At 35.3% G+C, this 14827-nt stretch overlaps 2 protein-coding genes across 3 annotated transcripts; one reads left to right on the top strand and one right to left on the bottom strand.

Annotated features, from left to right (window-relative positions):
* The first annotated feature begins 1258 nt into the window (after positions 1–1258).
* LOC115699763 (succinate--CoA ligase [ADP-forming] subunit alpha, mitochondrial) lies at positions 1259–5778 on the top strand. The gene is made up of 7 exons (XM_030627307.2): positions 1259–1648; positions 2510–2719; positions 2965–3135; positions 3216–3339; positions 3455–3516; positions 4932–5013; positions 5427–5778. The coding sequence occupies exons 1-7, from the start codon at positions 1421–1423 to the stop codon at positions 5564–5566; spliced, it is 1017 nt and encodes a 338-aa protein (XP_030483167.2). The 5' UTR covers positions 1259–1420; the 3' UTR covers positions 5567–5778.
* Positions 5779–6788: 1010 nt separating this feature from the next.
* LOC115699762 (plastid division protein CDP1, chloroplastic) lies at positions 6789–12863 on the bottom strand. 2 transcript variants are annotated; one of them, XM_030627306.2, is made up of 12 exons: positions 12238–12863; positions 11890–12003; positions 11625–11762; positions 11324–11428; positions 11106–11228; positions 10340–10708; positions 10136–10231; positions 9895–10014; positions 9342–9407; positions 8481–9269; positions 7729–7919; positions 6789–7555 (listed from the first exon to the last, which is right to left on the bottom strand). In XM_030627306.2, the coding sequence occupies exons 1-12, from the start codon at positions 12568–12570 to the stop codon at positions 7474–7476; spliced, it is 2526 nt and encodes an 841-aa protein (XP_030483166.1). In that variant the 5' UTR covers positions 12571–12863; the 3' UTR covers positions 6789–7473. The 2 variants fall into 2 exon arrangements, with proteins under 2 accessions (XP_030483166.1, XP_030483165.1); XM_030627305.2 differs by having other exon boundaries at positions 8481–9278; positions 12238–12857.
* Between the last annotated feature and the right edge of the window lie 1964 nt (positions 12864–14827).

Consider the following 14827-nt stretch of genomic DNA (forward strand, 5'->3'; position numbering starts at 1 on the left):
ATAACTGACAACAATAACTACATTAACAGCCTTAACAGCCTAAAGTGAAGTAAATCTGATACATAATAACAACACCATTTGAATTTCGAGCAATTAAACAAGTACCGTACGCATTCTTGGCTTCAAAAGTTGCTCCATCCACATTAATCTTGATAATCCCTTCATCATATTTAGTCCAAAAGTCCTTATTGCCAACACAATTTGAGTTATGTAACAGCAGCTCAAAACAATTAAGTTTGAGCATATTTCCATAAACCAAAAATGTTATGTGCTAGAAAGACTACGTCAGTTGCCGAACGAGTACGATTACTCCATAAAAGCTCATTACGTGCCTTCCAATTTACCTTGAAACCTAGCGCACAACGTTGAGTTCTATTCGAAGTGGATCACAGGCTGGAGCGGAGAGAGGAGGATGGAACTTCTTCTTCTGTGCGAAAGAAAAGCAACCTGAAGCTAGCATCCCGTGCCGTAAGGTTGAGCCCGCTTTCGCTTACTGTGCCGGGGACATATTGATGAAAATCCAATGAAAGGGGTTTAGCAACAACCAACCAACCATTAAGACTTCTTCAACAACATCGCCTTTATGCCGAGACCAGAAATCAACAAACCAATCCTGAAAATTAACAATTGTCAAAGAAGGCAGAGCAATAGCAAACCTGGTCCAGCAATATTGGGAAAAAAGGCATTCAACAAGAAGGCGGTGCGCTGTTTTAGCAGCTCCATTACATAATAGACAATGTAAGTCAACAAAGACATGCTTAATTTGTAATTGAACACGAGTCGCCAAGCAACCTGTAAGAGCTCTCCAAGCAAAATTAAGAACTTTTGGTAGAATCTTCAACTTCCAAATATGCTTCCACATTTTCGATCCCGAGTTTATAGACCAACTGCCCTTCCAAATTTGGAGATACTGATAGACACTTTTAACTGTGTAGAATCCTGACACTTCCTTGTTTCAATACCAATTATCACTATCAAGGTTCTAGCTTAGAGGAGTACCTAAAATGAGAGGAATATCCCTATGGTAATTAATTAGTTTTTTTTATCAATAATACTATTAATGATCAAAAAATTATTTTTAAAAATAGAGAAAAATAATTAAAAATATCAAAAAAAGTCAGAAGCATTAAATTTAACTTTATTATTATAAATTAGATACAAAATGTATAAATTTGTAAATTTCCCAATTTTTTTTTTTTTTTGAAAAAAACCATTTTCTTTGTTGAAACATAAAAAAGAGTAGGCTTGATCCAGGAGTGAGGGATGGACCTTTATGGTAGGTCAAGAAGCCCATATACATACGGAGAAGGAGGAGAGAGAGAGAGAGAGAAGAGAGAGAAGTCGTAGGTTCCTTCTTCTGCCTGAGATCCTGGGAAGGAAGACAGAAAGGGCACTAAACAAGAATACAATTCATTGAGCTATGGGTCGCCAAGCCGTAGCCAAGCTAATCGGCTCGATCGCCTCGCGCCGCCCTTCTTCCCTACTTTCTTCACCAGCCAAAGCTCACAGTCTTCGCCATTATGCGGCGGCTCCTCCCCCACCCCCTGCTGTCTTCGTCGACAAGAACACTCGCGTCATATGCCAAGGTATTACTGGCAAGAATGGAACTTTCCACACCGAGCAAGCCATCGAATACGGAACCAAAATGGTATCAAATCATTTCCAATCTTTTTACTTTTATATAAAAGTATTTGAAGTTCTACTGCAATTAGTGTATCGGGATCTGTGGTAAACTGAAATTTGAATTGATGTAGAAATGAGAATGGAAGCTGTAGAATTCAAACATAGGTCCGTTTTGATAGCTTGAAAAAAAAAACCTTTGGTCTTGGATCTTAGCGAAAAGGAGGGGAATATAGGGAAATTTTGGAATAGTTTTGTAGGATTTAAAATCCTCACAATGAGGAGGGTTAGGTCAAGTAGCCATGCTCGTCTCTTAAAGATTCTAGAGTTCGGGGGAGGTCAAGGAATTATTACAAAATGGCTGGATGTTTAGGTGGAATAGAAATGTGATCAGAATTTTGGTTATATCTGCAGATGATTTGACTTCTACAGAAAGTTGTAGTGATCTTGGATTTTAAATGGGAGACTTTATGGATTTTTAACATATGGGATTTAAAGTTTTTGTTTTTGTTTTTTCATGCTACTTAATGATTGGTCAATACTCAGTATGGTTTTAAGTCAATAATAAGCTATTCTTTCTTAATAAGATGGTAGTAGCTTCCCTTCTATGGTTGTAAATTGGAGTGCATCTTATTAATCATAACCTTTATTTCTTACAAAATAAAAAGGAGTAGTGATGTTGAAGCTCTTAAAGAGTAATTCAAATAAACTAGAAGAAGATGCGATGTGGATGACATTGAAGGCTGTTAAGTCTCTAGGAGTTGCCACTTAAATATGCATATGTTTTCAAAAAGTGATTGAGATGTGGTGTTAGAGACGCGTTTGAATTTCTTTTCATGCTTTTATACACTCTTATATCTGATTAGTTGCTTTGGTTTTGCTCAATTAGGTGGGTGGTGTAACACCAAAGAAGGGCGGAACAGAACATTTGGGACTTCCTGTTTTCAACAGTGTTGCAGAAGCAAAAGCCGAAACAAAGGCTAATGCCTCAGTTATTTATGTTCCCCCACCATTTGCTGCCGCAGCTATTATGGAGGCATTGGAAGCTGAGTTAGATCTTGTTGTGTGCATCACTGAAGGGATCCCACAACATGATATGGTAATGTGCATTACATAATTCTGATTTAAATTTAATTATGAATTCATTTCAAGACACTGTTTTTAAGGATGTTGTGTCTAATTCTAGTGCAGTAGTTATTTTGCCTCTCGTTTTATTTAATAGTGTGAAGTGATTATTATTAACTTTGAACTCATTTAAAAAATCATTGATGTCCTATTAGTTTTAAAATTTCCTTTTCAAGTAAATGTAGCCTGGAAGCTAATATTACAATATACAAATATCAGGTACGAGTAAAGGCTGCTATTAACAGGCAATCTAAGACTCGGTTGATTGGGCCAAATTGCCCTGGTATCATCAAGCCCGGTGAATGCAAAATTGGAATTATGCCCGGTTATATTCATAAACCTGGACGCATTGGAATTGTCTCTCGATCTGGGACCTTGACTTATGAAGCGGTGAGTCCTAACTTTTTTTTTCCATGAAATCAAAGGGTTTAGACCTTTTTTTTTTCCTTATATCTCTCTATGTCTTATAGGTTTTCCAAACTACTGCTGTTGGCCTTGGACAATCCACTTGTGTTGGAATTGGTGGGGATCCTTTTAATGGGACAAACTTTGTTGATTGCCTTGAGAAATTTCTTGAAGATCCCCAAACAGAGGGTAAGTCAATGTTTTCTTTCGATTTCTGTACTAGAACAACACATATTTGCTCTGGTATCAAGTATTATACGGAAACAATTATTTTTTATTAATCAAGTATCTGTGTTCATTTCAGGTATTGTTCTTATTGGAGAGATAGGTGGGACTGCTGAAGAGGATGCCGCTGCATTGATAAAGGTATGCAGCATATTTATCAAGTTTTGACTTTACTGATTTTTTTAAAGGGTTAAGTATACTATTTTAAATAAGTAACGTTCTTGCCACAAAAAAAAAATGTAACTTCCTTTCCTAGACATTCTAGTACAATAGTCAGGGCCTGGGGCTTGGTTCTAATGTCTGCACTTTAAGTTTTATTTGTGGTTAAACAGAAGGTTAGGATGAGTTGAGCCAAAAAGATTTCTGAAGGATTGGTTTTGGACATAAAGCTCATATGGGTCATTGAGTAATGCACACACAAAGATTGCAGACTATTAACACACAATGATGTGCAATTAATTTTAACAATTAATATTTTTAAGTGGGATCACATCATTTTAAATTCTTTTCTAGGGGACATGCTTTCTTTTTTTCTTGTTATTTTGTTAGGTGACTTTGTAGCTTCCTGGAAACAGTGATTTTGTACTACAGAACCCACAAACCCCTAACCCCAACCCTACACCACTTAATATTATTCCTAATTACTCTTAATATTATTGGAACTTTCAATAAAAGCCAATCTGCCATTCTACCACTGAGCTTTGTTGCCTCAGCGACCCCTGCGTCAAATGGTAAACACTCGTTAATTTTCATATTTTCTTATTTTACCAAAAACTTCTGCAATTCTAGTTCTTAGGAACCCAAGTATATTCTTATATGTTGTAGAAACACACAGTCAATGTATTAGAGTAATTTCCTTACCTCAAATCACATCATTATTGATTCTCAAAGGTATCTTTTTCTTATACAATTAGGTCGTTCTCAATTGGAGTTTAATTTTTCATTTTCTCAAGAAATATGAGGGATTGTGAGCAATGAGCATTAAGGGTCTGATCAGAATTAGATATTGTTTTATCTTAGTGAATGTTAAAGGAATGTATGGATTATTGGTCCTTCCACTTTGATTTTGATTAAGGATTGTGATGCTCCTTCAAGGGAAACTAGTTCTCTTTTATTTGGCAGTGCAGTAAGATTTTCATTGTCTGAAACGAGCTAAAGTAATGCTGTATTTAGCTTAAATAGTTATATCTATAATGAAATCTTTATGGTGATTTATCATAGCTTACATAAGTAATAAATGTAATTTCGTAGACTTTTTCTCCCCTTAAAACTTCACATGCAAGAAAGACAAGAAGTAATTGATTGGTATTAACTTAGACTGTCTTAGTTGATTGGTATTCATTTTGGTGAACGAGATATGTTTTTTCTTGTATGATAAAATGGATACTATTATTTAACTTTCAATAGTGAAAATATTATTTTGTGCCCTTGCCCCATAATTTTTAAATTTTTTTAGAGTTATGTCCTAAATCCTAAGTTTACTGCTGCACTGTGTTGTTCATTTAATATATTTTAAGCTTCTACACTAAACACATATATCTCATGACTTTAAACAGGAAAGTGGAACTGAGAAGCCTATTGTTGCATTTATTGCTGGACTAACTGCTCCTCCCGGTCGACGTATGGGTCATGCTGGAGGTAATATTTTGATTTATGACAACTTGCACCAAAATGGACTAATAAATCATTATAGTAATATTATTACTAGGGCATTTTTTCATCGATTGTTATTTGCCAACGTGTTAATCATCATGCATATGATTTCAACCCCAAGAGAGGTAGTCTAGCGGTAAAAGATGAGCAATAGAATTCGCTGGTAGGCACTAGGCGCTGTTCCAGAGTTCGAATACCCTTAGACTCATAAACTTGGGGGCCACTGGGAGGTGTTTAACATATGTTTGTTTGCGTTAGTGTCACTAGTTTCACATAAAGTGAATTATGGTAGCCCCGGGTGAGGCCATAAGAATGTAATCTAGCAGCATTGTTTCGAAACTTCATTCATAAAAATATAGGGAAGTGATTTACAATGTGGCTTCTTTCTGGTCATGCAGCTATTGTCTCTGGTGGAAAAGGCACAGCACAAGACAAAATCAAGACACTCAGGGAAGCTGGAGTTACAGTGGTGGAGTCACCTGCGAAAATCGGAACTGCAATGCTTGAGGTTTTCAAGCAGAGAGGCCTTGTGAATTAAAATTAGCATTTAAAGTTGATCGATGGATAATCCCATCTTTAATTCTTTCTTTTCCAAAACAAAATTCAGAAACAAAGCGCACATGCATACTCCAATCTTGAATTTTCTTACAATGATTTATCATCGCGGAACAGCGTTTGAAAATTTTCTCAACCTTTTGAGCTATAATATATTGCTGTTGTTAATCTAATAAAGTTATAGAAAGTTGTCTAGATCTTTCCCTAGGTCAGACTCAAATGGCATTCAATTCATCGTGTTTCTTTTTTCTTTTTTCTTCTTTCTTTTCTACCAAGCAATTCTAACATGTCTTTGGTTAAATATAGTTCTTTGTGCATAATATATTAGATGAGAAACAAACTAGTGATGAAACTTTCCAATAACAAAGCAACTGAGACAACTTCTAATTTCTTTTGATGAAATAGTCATCGGAACAGAATAAAAAGCTTTAAATTGAAAATTTTGAAATCTGAGAAAAAAATCAACCCCTCCCTAAATTTGATGAATGCAAATCAAAATGTTCCATTGCAACTTCTAGGAATCAAAACAGAAGATCATTTAATCAAATGAGCCACAAAACTAGAATCCTCTTCTCCAAGGATTCTTCCAAGATTGAGAGGCCAAGCCGCCTTGACAGTGATGACTTTCAAAGTGTTTAGTTTGAGTGCATAAGCATAGTTTTGTAAGGATTGTTATTAAGTATTTTAAGGTATCAAATACAAGTGGGCAACTCTTGACTGTGACTTCGAGGGAGAGTCATGTTCTTACTAAAGTTGCCAGAAACTATGGGTTTCTTGTTTACATACTTTGATGCATTTGTACCTCTTGTATTTACTAATGGCAAATATTGCCCAACGTTCTGAAATGTGGATTTACTTGGTGTCATATTTGCCAAATAGGACTGGATAAGTGTTTAGGGTTGCAAACTCTACAGAAAATAAATAACGAAACAAAGATTATAACAGAGTTTATTATGTAATTCGACTTTTAACCAAGTTCTAACTGGAGAGTTTGCTAGTCCTTTGCTTAAAGCATCATTTTTTAACAGACATTACTCAGATCAGAAGTTATGCTGACAAGATTCTTTTTGCAATTTCTATCCATTAAATTTTACTCCATTTTCATGCTAATTTTAGATACAACATCTAGAGTTTGAGCTAGAAGTGTATGTATATTACTTAAAAATTAAATTAAATTCCGATTCTAAAGTGCATATTCTGTTAAGTATCAGAAAAAGAAAAAAAAAATCAATGAATTTCAAATATACGTCCAAGGATGTCCTCAACAAACAAATACGAAAACAGGACCTAAAAGAACCTAATTAGTTCTTATGGAATGTGAACTATACAATAATCCATTAGACACCAAACAAATACACATCACACCACATTTTTTGGAGGTTGGGCACATCCCTGGTTCCCTATTTCGTTTCTCTTTCATTTAAGTGAGAAATGACAAAACTAAGCTTAAAGTTACACAACTAAAAACACATCAAAATCAAAGTAACTATTAGCCCTCCATATTTGACTTCTTCCTTTTCCCTTTTCATTTAACCACTAGCTTTATTCTCTTCTGTTTCTTTTCTTCCTTGTTCCTCCTTCAAAGCACAAATTTGAGACTTTGTAAAGCTTGCATCTTATTAGAGCAAACTTATTTCTCAAAATCACACTTCCAAGCTTCGAAAAGCTGTTCAAAGGCTTATTATGTACAGCTAAGGAAAAGACTAAAGTCATCATCACTCTTTTTTTTCCTTTTTTTTTTTGTTGCTTAATCTTTCTGTTATTCTAGATTCTTTTTACTAACAGAAAAGAAATTGGGTAGGTTTCATCCCCCATGAAAAATAATAACGGGAGGAAGAGAGTTAGTAAAGCATTAGTCACTAAGCTGGCTTTCATAACTAGATTGTGATCTTATGATTTTTGTATATCACCTTCGCAGAATTTCCACGAATCATCATCTTGCCTTTGCAGAACATACCGAATTTTGTAATTGCTGCAATAAATCCGAAAGAGACAGAAAAGTATCGATCAAACTCGACATCAAATATCACCGAAAAGAATGCTCAGAAGACTCTACATTAAACTAAGAAAAGAACATGAAAACATACAGTACCAAAGTATTCCAATTAGGTGTGCTAACAACAACGCACCGAGACACTTACTTACCTATAATAACTTGGGTTCTTCTTTAGCTCAGATTCACTAACAAGTTCAGCAGCTTCCTCCAGGAGTGCTTCAATTTCTGCTATCTCTTCAGTCCCATCTGACAAAATTTCAGCTCGGAGGACAGACAATTGTAGCAAGACGAACTTCCAATAACAAGACTTGGCTTGTGCAGCATCAGCCAATGTATGCCACTAAAAGGCAAAAAAAAATCCCATAATTAGCAAAGAGCCAAAAAAGTAGACTTGAGACTAAGAAGTATATTTCAATAACTGAGATCCAAAATCTACTAGTTATGACTTCTTCTCGGGATGCATAATATTAAAAAGTTTCCATCAAGTTTAAATTTTGTATTTAACTTTGACAAGGTGAGTCAGTATTTTTGTTCAAACTATGTCAAGATAATGTCGATTTCTTGTAATTGCTAGTACTTTAATCTAACCAAATATCATTTCTTTCAAAGGCCAATTAGATAACGTTAGAACATAATTTAAAAGCTGATACGAGCCCCAGTGTCACCAATGTTGGTGGAGATGAAATTGTCCATAATATTAATCATACAGTAGTCCTAGTTAAAATGTGTTACTTATTTGATTAGGTAGCTACACCAACATTTAAATAATAATAATAAAATATAGCTGATTAACTGAAATTATATTATAAATAAAATAAATTCACAGGCCAACATAGGACTTTCTATAAGTAAAAGACCCAACTGCACAAGATTATTAGGACGAAACCTATGATAAACTTACCTGAACGAGCATCGATTTGTCAAGAATTTCAGAGAGACTATGAACTTGATGGCTAGGACCCAGAGCTTCCGCCTTAATTGCTTGCCATTGCTTGACAAGTTCTTCGGCTTCTTCTATAGGCATGCGCCTCCGAGACATTGTTCGCATAGAAGACGATAGACTGGCAGCAGGCAATGAGGTTTGGGAATTTCTAGAATCTGAGTTGTTTTTTAGAAGTGTTGTAACTGAAGCCAAAAAGTGGTTAAGTCTCCCAGGAATTCCATCCCCCTTGATATATGCAGGCACTGAATTGTTATCTATAGAAGAATCTGTTTTCCAACTAAGGGAACTGCCATTCGAATTTGATTTATTTGGGACATATTTAGAAGTATTTCTCATCTTGCTTACACTCATGCTTGTTAACTTTAAGGTAGCAAAGAAGATGCACCCCAGAATTGCAACAGAAGTAAACCTACTCAACAAGTATGCCTGAGAAAACCAACTATCCCAAACTTTACTATTATGCATGCTTAAATTCCTTTTCAATTGCACAGGTGATGCATTACCACTGCTTTCATTGTTACTTTTATCCAATATTAATGAGCTCTGCAAATCGATTGGAGTCAACTGCTTTACAGCAGTACCTAGATGTTGAGAAGAGTTTACACAAGAAATGGAATCCTCAAATTTTTTACGCTCCGACAAAAGTGTGTTTTGCATTGGTCTGTGACCAACAGGAGAATTAGCTCGGAGACCACCTACATTTTTCTTGCTCCCGAGAGTTCTCCTTTCACCATTAAAAAAGTTTACCTGCATAAACTTAAAATATAACAACATTCAAGTTCGAAACAGTGAATAAAACTGATCATATATGAATCTCACCAAATTTGGAGGACAATCTCGTGTATCTGGAAACACATGAAGCACAGTATCCTTCAACCATGTTTCCTGGTGAAAATGGAGCAGACAGTCAGTCATTTTGAAAGGGGAAACAAAGAAAAAGAAAAAAAAAAAAAGAGAATGATTTAGAAATTATACGTTATTTTGCACAGAAATTTTTTTTCTTCAAATAAAGAACATGTTGACTAATGGTTTGGAATAGGATCTGTTTCTTACGAAACAACAGTATACATAATTATAACTATATGCAAGCCCATCAGAGTTTTATATTTATTGGAGAAGGTCTTAGGATCCACGTTACATGCCACTGAAATTATATCAAGAGGATAGGATTATATCTACTAGCCAATCTAGTAAACTAGAAAGACAATGCTGACCAGGATGATTTACTTCAGATATGACAATGTGAGGCAAATGCTTCTAGCGGAATGAAGCATGGTATATAATAGGCATTCAAGATAATGATAATGTGAGGCTCATATTAATGTTAGGTATACATTTTAAAGGCGGAATTTTAATGCACGATAAAGCATACCAACAATTGATTTCCATCAGAAGCATCTTTGATATCCCTCCCCGAGATTGATTTGTGTGGACTACTATTCAAATTTGAAACAAGCTGCTTAAGTTTTTCAATTATCTCATCCTTAGTACCCTGAAACCAAGATATCACCAAAGTACACCTTTGAGGAAATGCAAAGACAACAAAAGGCTTAAATTCATAGCTGCACAACGCAAGACAAGAATTAAATAAAGTAGGAAAATAAAATATATACCTGACCAAGAAGGAATAAGCAAAAAGCTTCCTCCAATTTTAGATCAATACCTTCTGATGCTATCAAACACTCACAGATGGTTTTAGCTTTGCTAATCTATAAATGAATAAAGTAAATGAGACAAACAAAACAGAGAGGGAAATGCGAAAGTCATCAGTAGGTAAAAGTTACAATATGCAGCATTGCATGTCTACAAAAAGTTACCATCTCTCTTTGCTTGCTTGAAAACCCAACCGCAATATGAGCTACTAAGACCACGTAGAAACAATGAAAGTCAACGACAACTCTTTGATTTTGTGACTCAAGTGATTTCTTATTCTTCCGAGTAGTTGCCAGATCATCCCATGCATGAAGATCAACTATCTCTGCAGCCATGAGTTTATTAAGCGCTTGGCTAAAGAAGCACGACCAATCTTGGACTTGGCATGATGCCTCTAGATCAAGGCCTTGTCTGAGCAATTCACGTAATGCTTTAATAGCTCCTTGTCTACGCTCAGCATTCTCAGGTGAGTTAGGCATCCCCAACAACTCTAATGTGCAAGCAGGGGCTAGCTCCTCCAAAGATTCTTCGATCTAAAAGCACAGCCCAAAAATTGTGGAAAAGCTTAAATCAAATAAATCTAATTTCTCTCTTTCAAAAAAAAAATAAATAAATAAAAAATAAATCTAATTTCTATATATAGTAATTGCTGTGCAGCAATAGATATCTGTGGTTATAAGGATAATCAATGTCAGCCAGTGAAATATACAATATTGTCCTATATTCTTTCATGATTTCTTCATTTTTAATTGATTAAAATACCCTTGCTATTGATTTTTGAACACGTTCAACATCAATCTATCACTTTTGAACAAAAATTCTATTAAGCAAGAGTGCATGCATCTATGTCTATAATAATCATGAAGGAATAGTTACAATTCTTAAACTAATAACAATTAATAAGGGAAAAATAGAAGTCAAAGATCGTACCTGAGATAATAACGTTAGTTCATCAAAAAACTTTTTACTCCTTAGAAGAGATTGAGCTCGAGCAAGAGCTTCAAATCCTTGGGATACCTTGTTCTTCTCAAAACTGATCTTTGCAATTGCACACTTCAAGAAAGCACCTATGATAAGAAAATGAGGCATAACAAGGCAGCTAGAAAAAGAAGGTACAAGATCCTAGCATCTTTCCTTCAATGTCTTACCTCAGCTAGCGCCATGGAAAGAAGTATATCATGAATATATGGTTTAGCATCTGGATGCTGAAGAGCAACACGACCAATATCTAGGACGAGCTTTACTTCCCCCACCTGGAATGGAAATGGATAACAAAAAGCATAAATCTACTTGCAGGTTGAAAGAGAAATTACTAACGATTATTTAGAGTTACTATTGTGAAAATAAAAATAAAAGTTCAATTTTTTTGATAAATGTATCCATTAACTGAAAACAAATTACAAATCAAACAACATTCACGGAAGAGAAATTAAACAAAAGACACTCTACCTCTTGAAGTAGGCAAAGAGCACCCGGCAACCAAGTCCACAGAACCCGAAGTGACGATTTAGGTGGGATCTTTTCCCTTGTATTACCAGCATATTCTGGTTCAAAGAGAAGCTTATCTCTCACATCCATTAAAAGACCCTGCAAGCAACACGAGAAAGAAAAAGTATAGTGTTTTCCCTTTATATTATAAATAAAGAAAATAAAAGGTCAAAAGGATTATTCTTTAAAATATAAGAAGAAGAACATTAAAAGCCCATGTCCCTACCTTACGACAAGAAACAACATCCATGCTATAACCCTCTTCAATTTCAGCATTTTTTAAATTCATGACAGATTTAACAATCTCATCTTTCTCAGCTTGATCAGTCACACCAATAAGCTACAAGATTATTCATTGTCAGAAAAATTCTAAACAGAATAATAACTGTCATCACATGATTTACAATGACACAGAGATTTATAATTAAACTGGTACCACAGACAATGCTAATCCTGAAAATAATAGTGATAATAACAATTTCAGACATAATCTTCCTATACATTGCAAAGTAACAAAAATTCCAGCTACAAAACAAATTATGAAAAAGAATAGAGAGTTTAGGGGTAAATTGACCTGGTAGCAAGTAACAGGGATCTCAACAGTGGTACGAGGAGCAGCAGCAGCATTCTGAACAATGCGGGTATCAACAGCGCTCAATCTCCACCGTCCATTAACAGAAGGAGAGCCACAATTACCCTTCCTCCACACATAAACCCTAGAAATGGCGATCCCAGAGGAGGAAGAAGAAGCCTTCTTCTGATCTTCCTTATGAAAATTGGAACTGTAGTAGTAATAACAATCGGTAGTGTTGGTGGTATTGCTGGTCTTGGTTTTGGAACCGGTCTTGTTGATTCGGCATAGCCAACAGGTAGAGGGAAGGCGAGGCAGAGCTTGAGCCAACGCCATGGGAGGAAAGGAAAAAAGCTCAGAAGGATGAACAAGAAGAAAAAGAAGAAGAAGAGATAAGAGGGAGAATCAGACATTGCAGAAAAGGTTGAGAGAGCTTATTGAATGGAAAAAGCAAGGAATAGAGATTGGTGCCATGGCTTTCGGAAAAGCCATCAGAGGAAGAAGAAGTCACTGCAAAATTTTTGGTCAGAGAAAGAGAGATTGTAAGTAAGGATGATTTTTATTTTAATAAATTAATTACAAAAAAAAAAAAAAAAAAAGAGAGAGAGAAAATAGTTGGGTTCTGCTCTAGAATACAATACAGCGGTTGCTTTTTTTTTTTATTATTTTTTCTTTTTGGGTGCATTAAAAAAGAGTCCATTTTACTCTCTCCATTTATTTCAGTATTTTTTTACTAAGTGATTAGAATTTACAATGCATATATTCGTAATTAGTGTTCGAACCTCTTCCAATCAGAATAACTTATCGTCTAATTATAATTATGGGCTACTAAATTCTCAAAACGAGCCACATAGAACAAAACCGTCTCTGAAAATTTAGATAATAAAACTATAATATCTTCAAACAATACTCCTAGCTCATTGAAATACATCTTCTCACTGTTGATAGTCGTCACTAGAGCTAACGAAGCTGAAAAAAATTGTATGAATTGAGAGACCATACATATGGATTTAAACAGTATGTTACACACAAGACTCCTTTATTTTATACGCAAGTGAAATAGATTGTTTGAACTATATTTTCGATGTGTTAAATTTTACAAGATGTCCTAAATAATTATGACATAGATAACTATAAAAAAAAAATTAGACTAATTTGTTTTTTAAATGCCAAAATAAATAAAATGCATCGATAACATTGAACTTCTAATAGCTTGATTTTTTTAAAAATTTATAAATAATTGTCAAAACGGATCTATCAAAAGGGTAGACTTCTATATTTCATATATAAAAATTTTATTTTTATTTTTCATCATTTTTTTTTTTATTATTATTTTTCGGTTAAATTTACTTAAGGAAAAAGTCATAGTCACTGGTCAGTGCTCATGAGGCAGTTTAATGTCTATTTTCCCGTAACTACCATTTTTATTTGGGAAATTTGAAATTCTATACTTAAAATACCATTTAATTTTTCCCCTAAATGCATAGTTATTAAAATTGGTCTTATATGACAACTTTCCTAATTTTCCTAAATTACCCCTCACATTTCAAACAATCATCCTCTCTCTTCCTCTTGCTCAGCCGAACCACCCCCACGAAACCCATCCCTCTCACAGCCACCCAACTCCATCAACGCTCAACCCTGAAGCCTCAACCCACCCAGCCCCCTCTCTCTCTTCGTCTCTCTCTCGGACCCGAAGCCTCAACCCAACCAGTCCCCTCTCTCTCTTCGTCTCAACCGAAAAAAAAAAAAAAAAAAACCTCAGTGGTCGATGGTCGGACCATGGGTCCGATGGGTTCGGACCCATCGGACCCATGGTCCGACCATCGGACCACTTGAGTTTTTTTTTTTTTTTTTTTTTTTCGCTTGAGACGAAGAGAGAGGGTTGTCCGATGGTCGGACCATGGGGTCCGATGGGTCCGATTGGCCTGGACCCCATCGGACCCCATGGTCCGACTATCGACCACCGGAGTTTTTTTTTTTTTTTTTTTTTTTTCGCTTGAGACGAAGAGAGAGGGGCCGGGTTTGGCCGAGGCTTCGGTCCGAGAGAGAGACGAAGAGAGAGAGAGGGGGCTGGGTGGGTTGAGGCTTCGGGGTTGAGCGTTGATGGAGTTGGGTGGGTTGAGCGTTGATGGAGTTGGGTGGCTGTGAGAGGGATGGGTTTCGTGGGGGTGGTTCGGCTGAGCAAGAGGAAGAGAGAGGATGATTGTTTGAAATGTGAGGGGTAATTTAGGAAAATTAGGAAAGTTGTCATATAAGACCAATTTCAATAACTATGCATTTAGGGGAAAAATTAAATGGTATTTTAAGCATAGAATTTCAAATTTCCCTTTTATTTTAGCTTTAGTTTTCTATTGAGTTATTATAATTGTTAATGGGTGACCACTTTTTTTACGGCTAATTATTCTCCTTAATAAATTTGTTTTGGTCTATATGTTCTAATCTATACTACATTTTGACAAAATTACATTGTTAGAACACAGACCTAACAAAATTATAATCTCAAATAATCTTATTATTTTCAAAATAAAAAAAAATGTGTTTGGTAAGATATAGTGTTACCAAATACTTTTTTTTGTTCACTTTTATATGT

Source organism: Cannabis sativa, chromosome 8 (assembly GCF_029168945.1).
Source record: "Cannabis sativa cultivar Pink pepper isolate KNU-18-1 chromosome 8, ASM2916894v1, whole genome shotgun sequence".
NCBI classification, from domain to species: Eukaryota; Viridiplantae; Streptophyta; class Magnoliopsida; order Rosales; family Cannabaceae; genus Cannabis; species Cannabis sativa.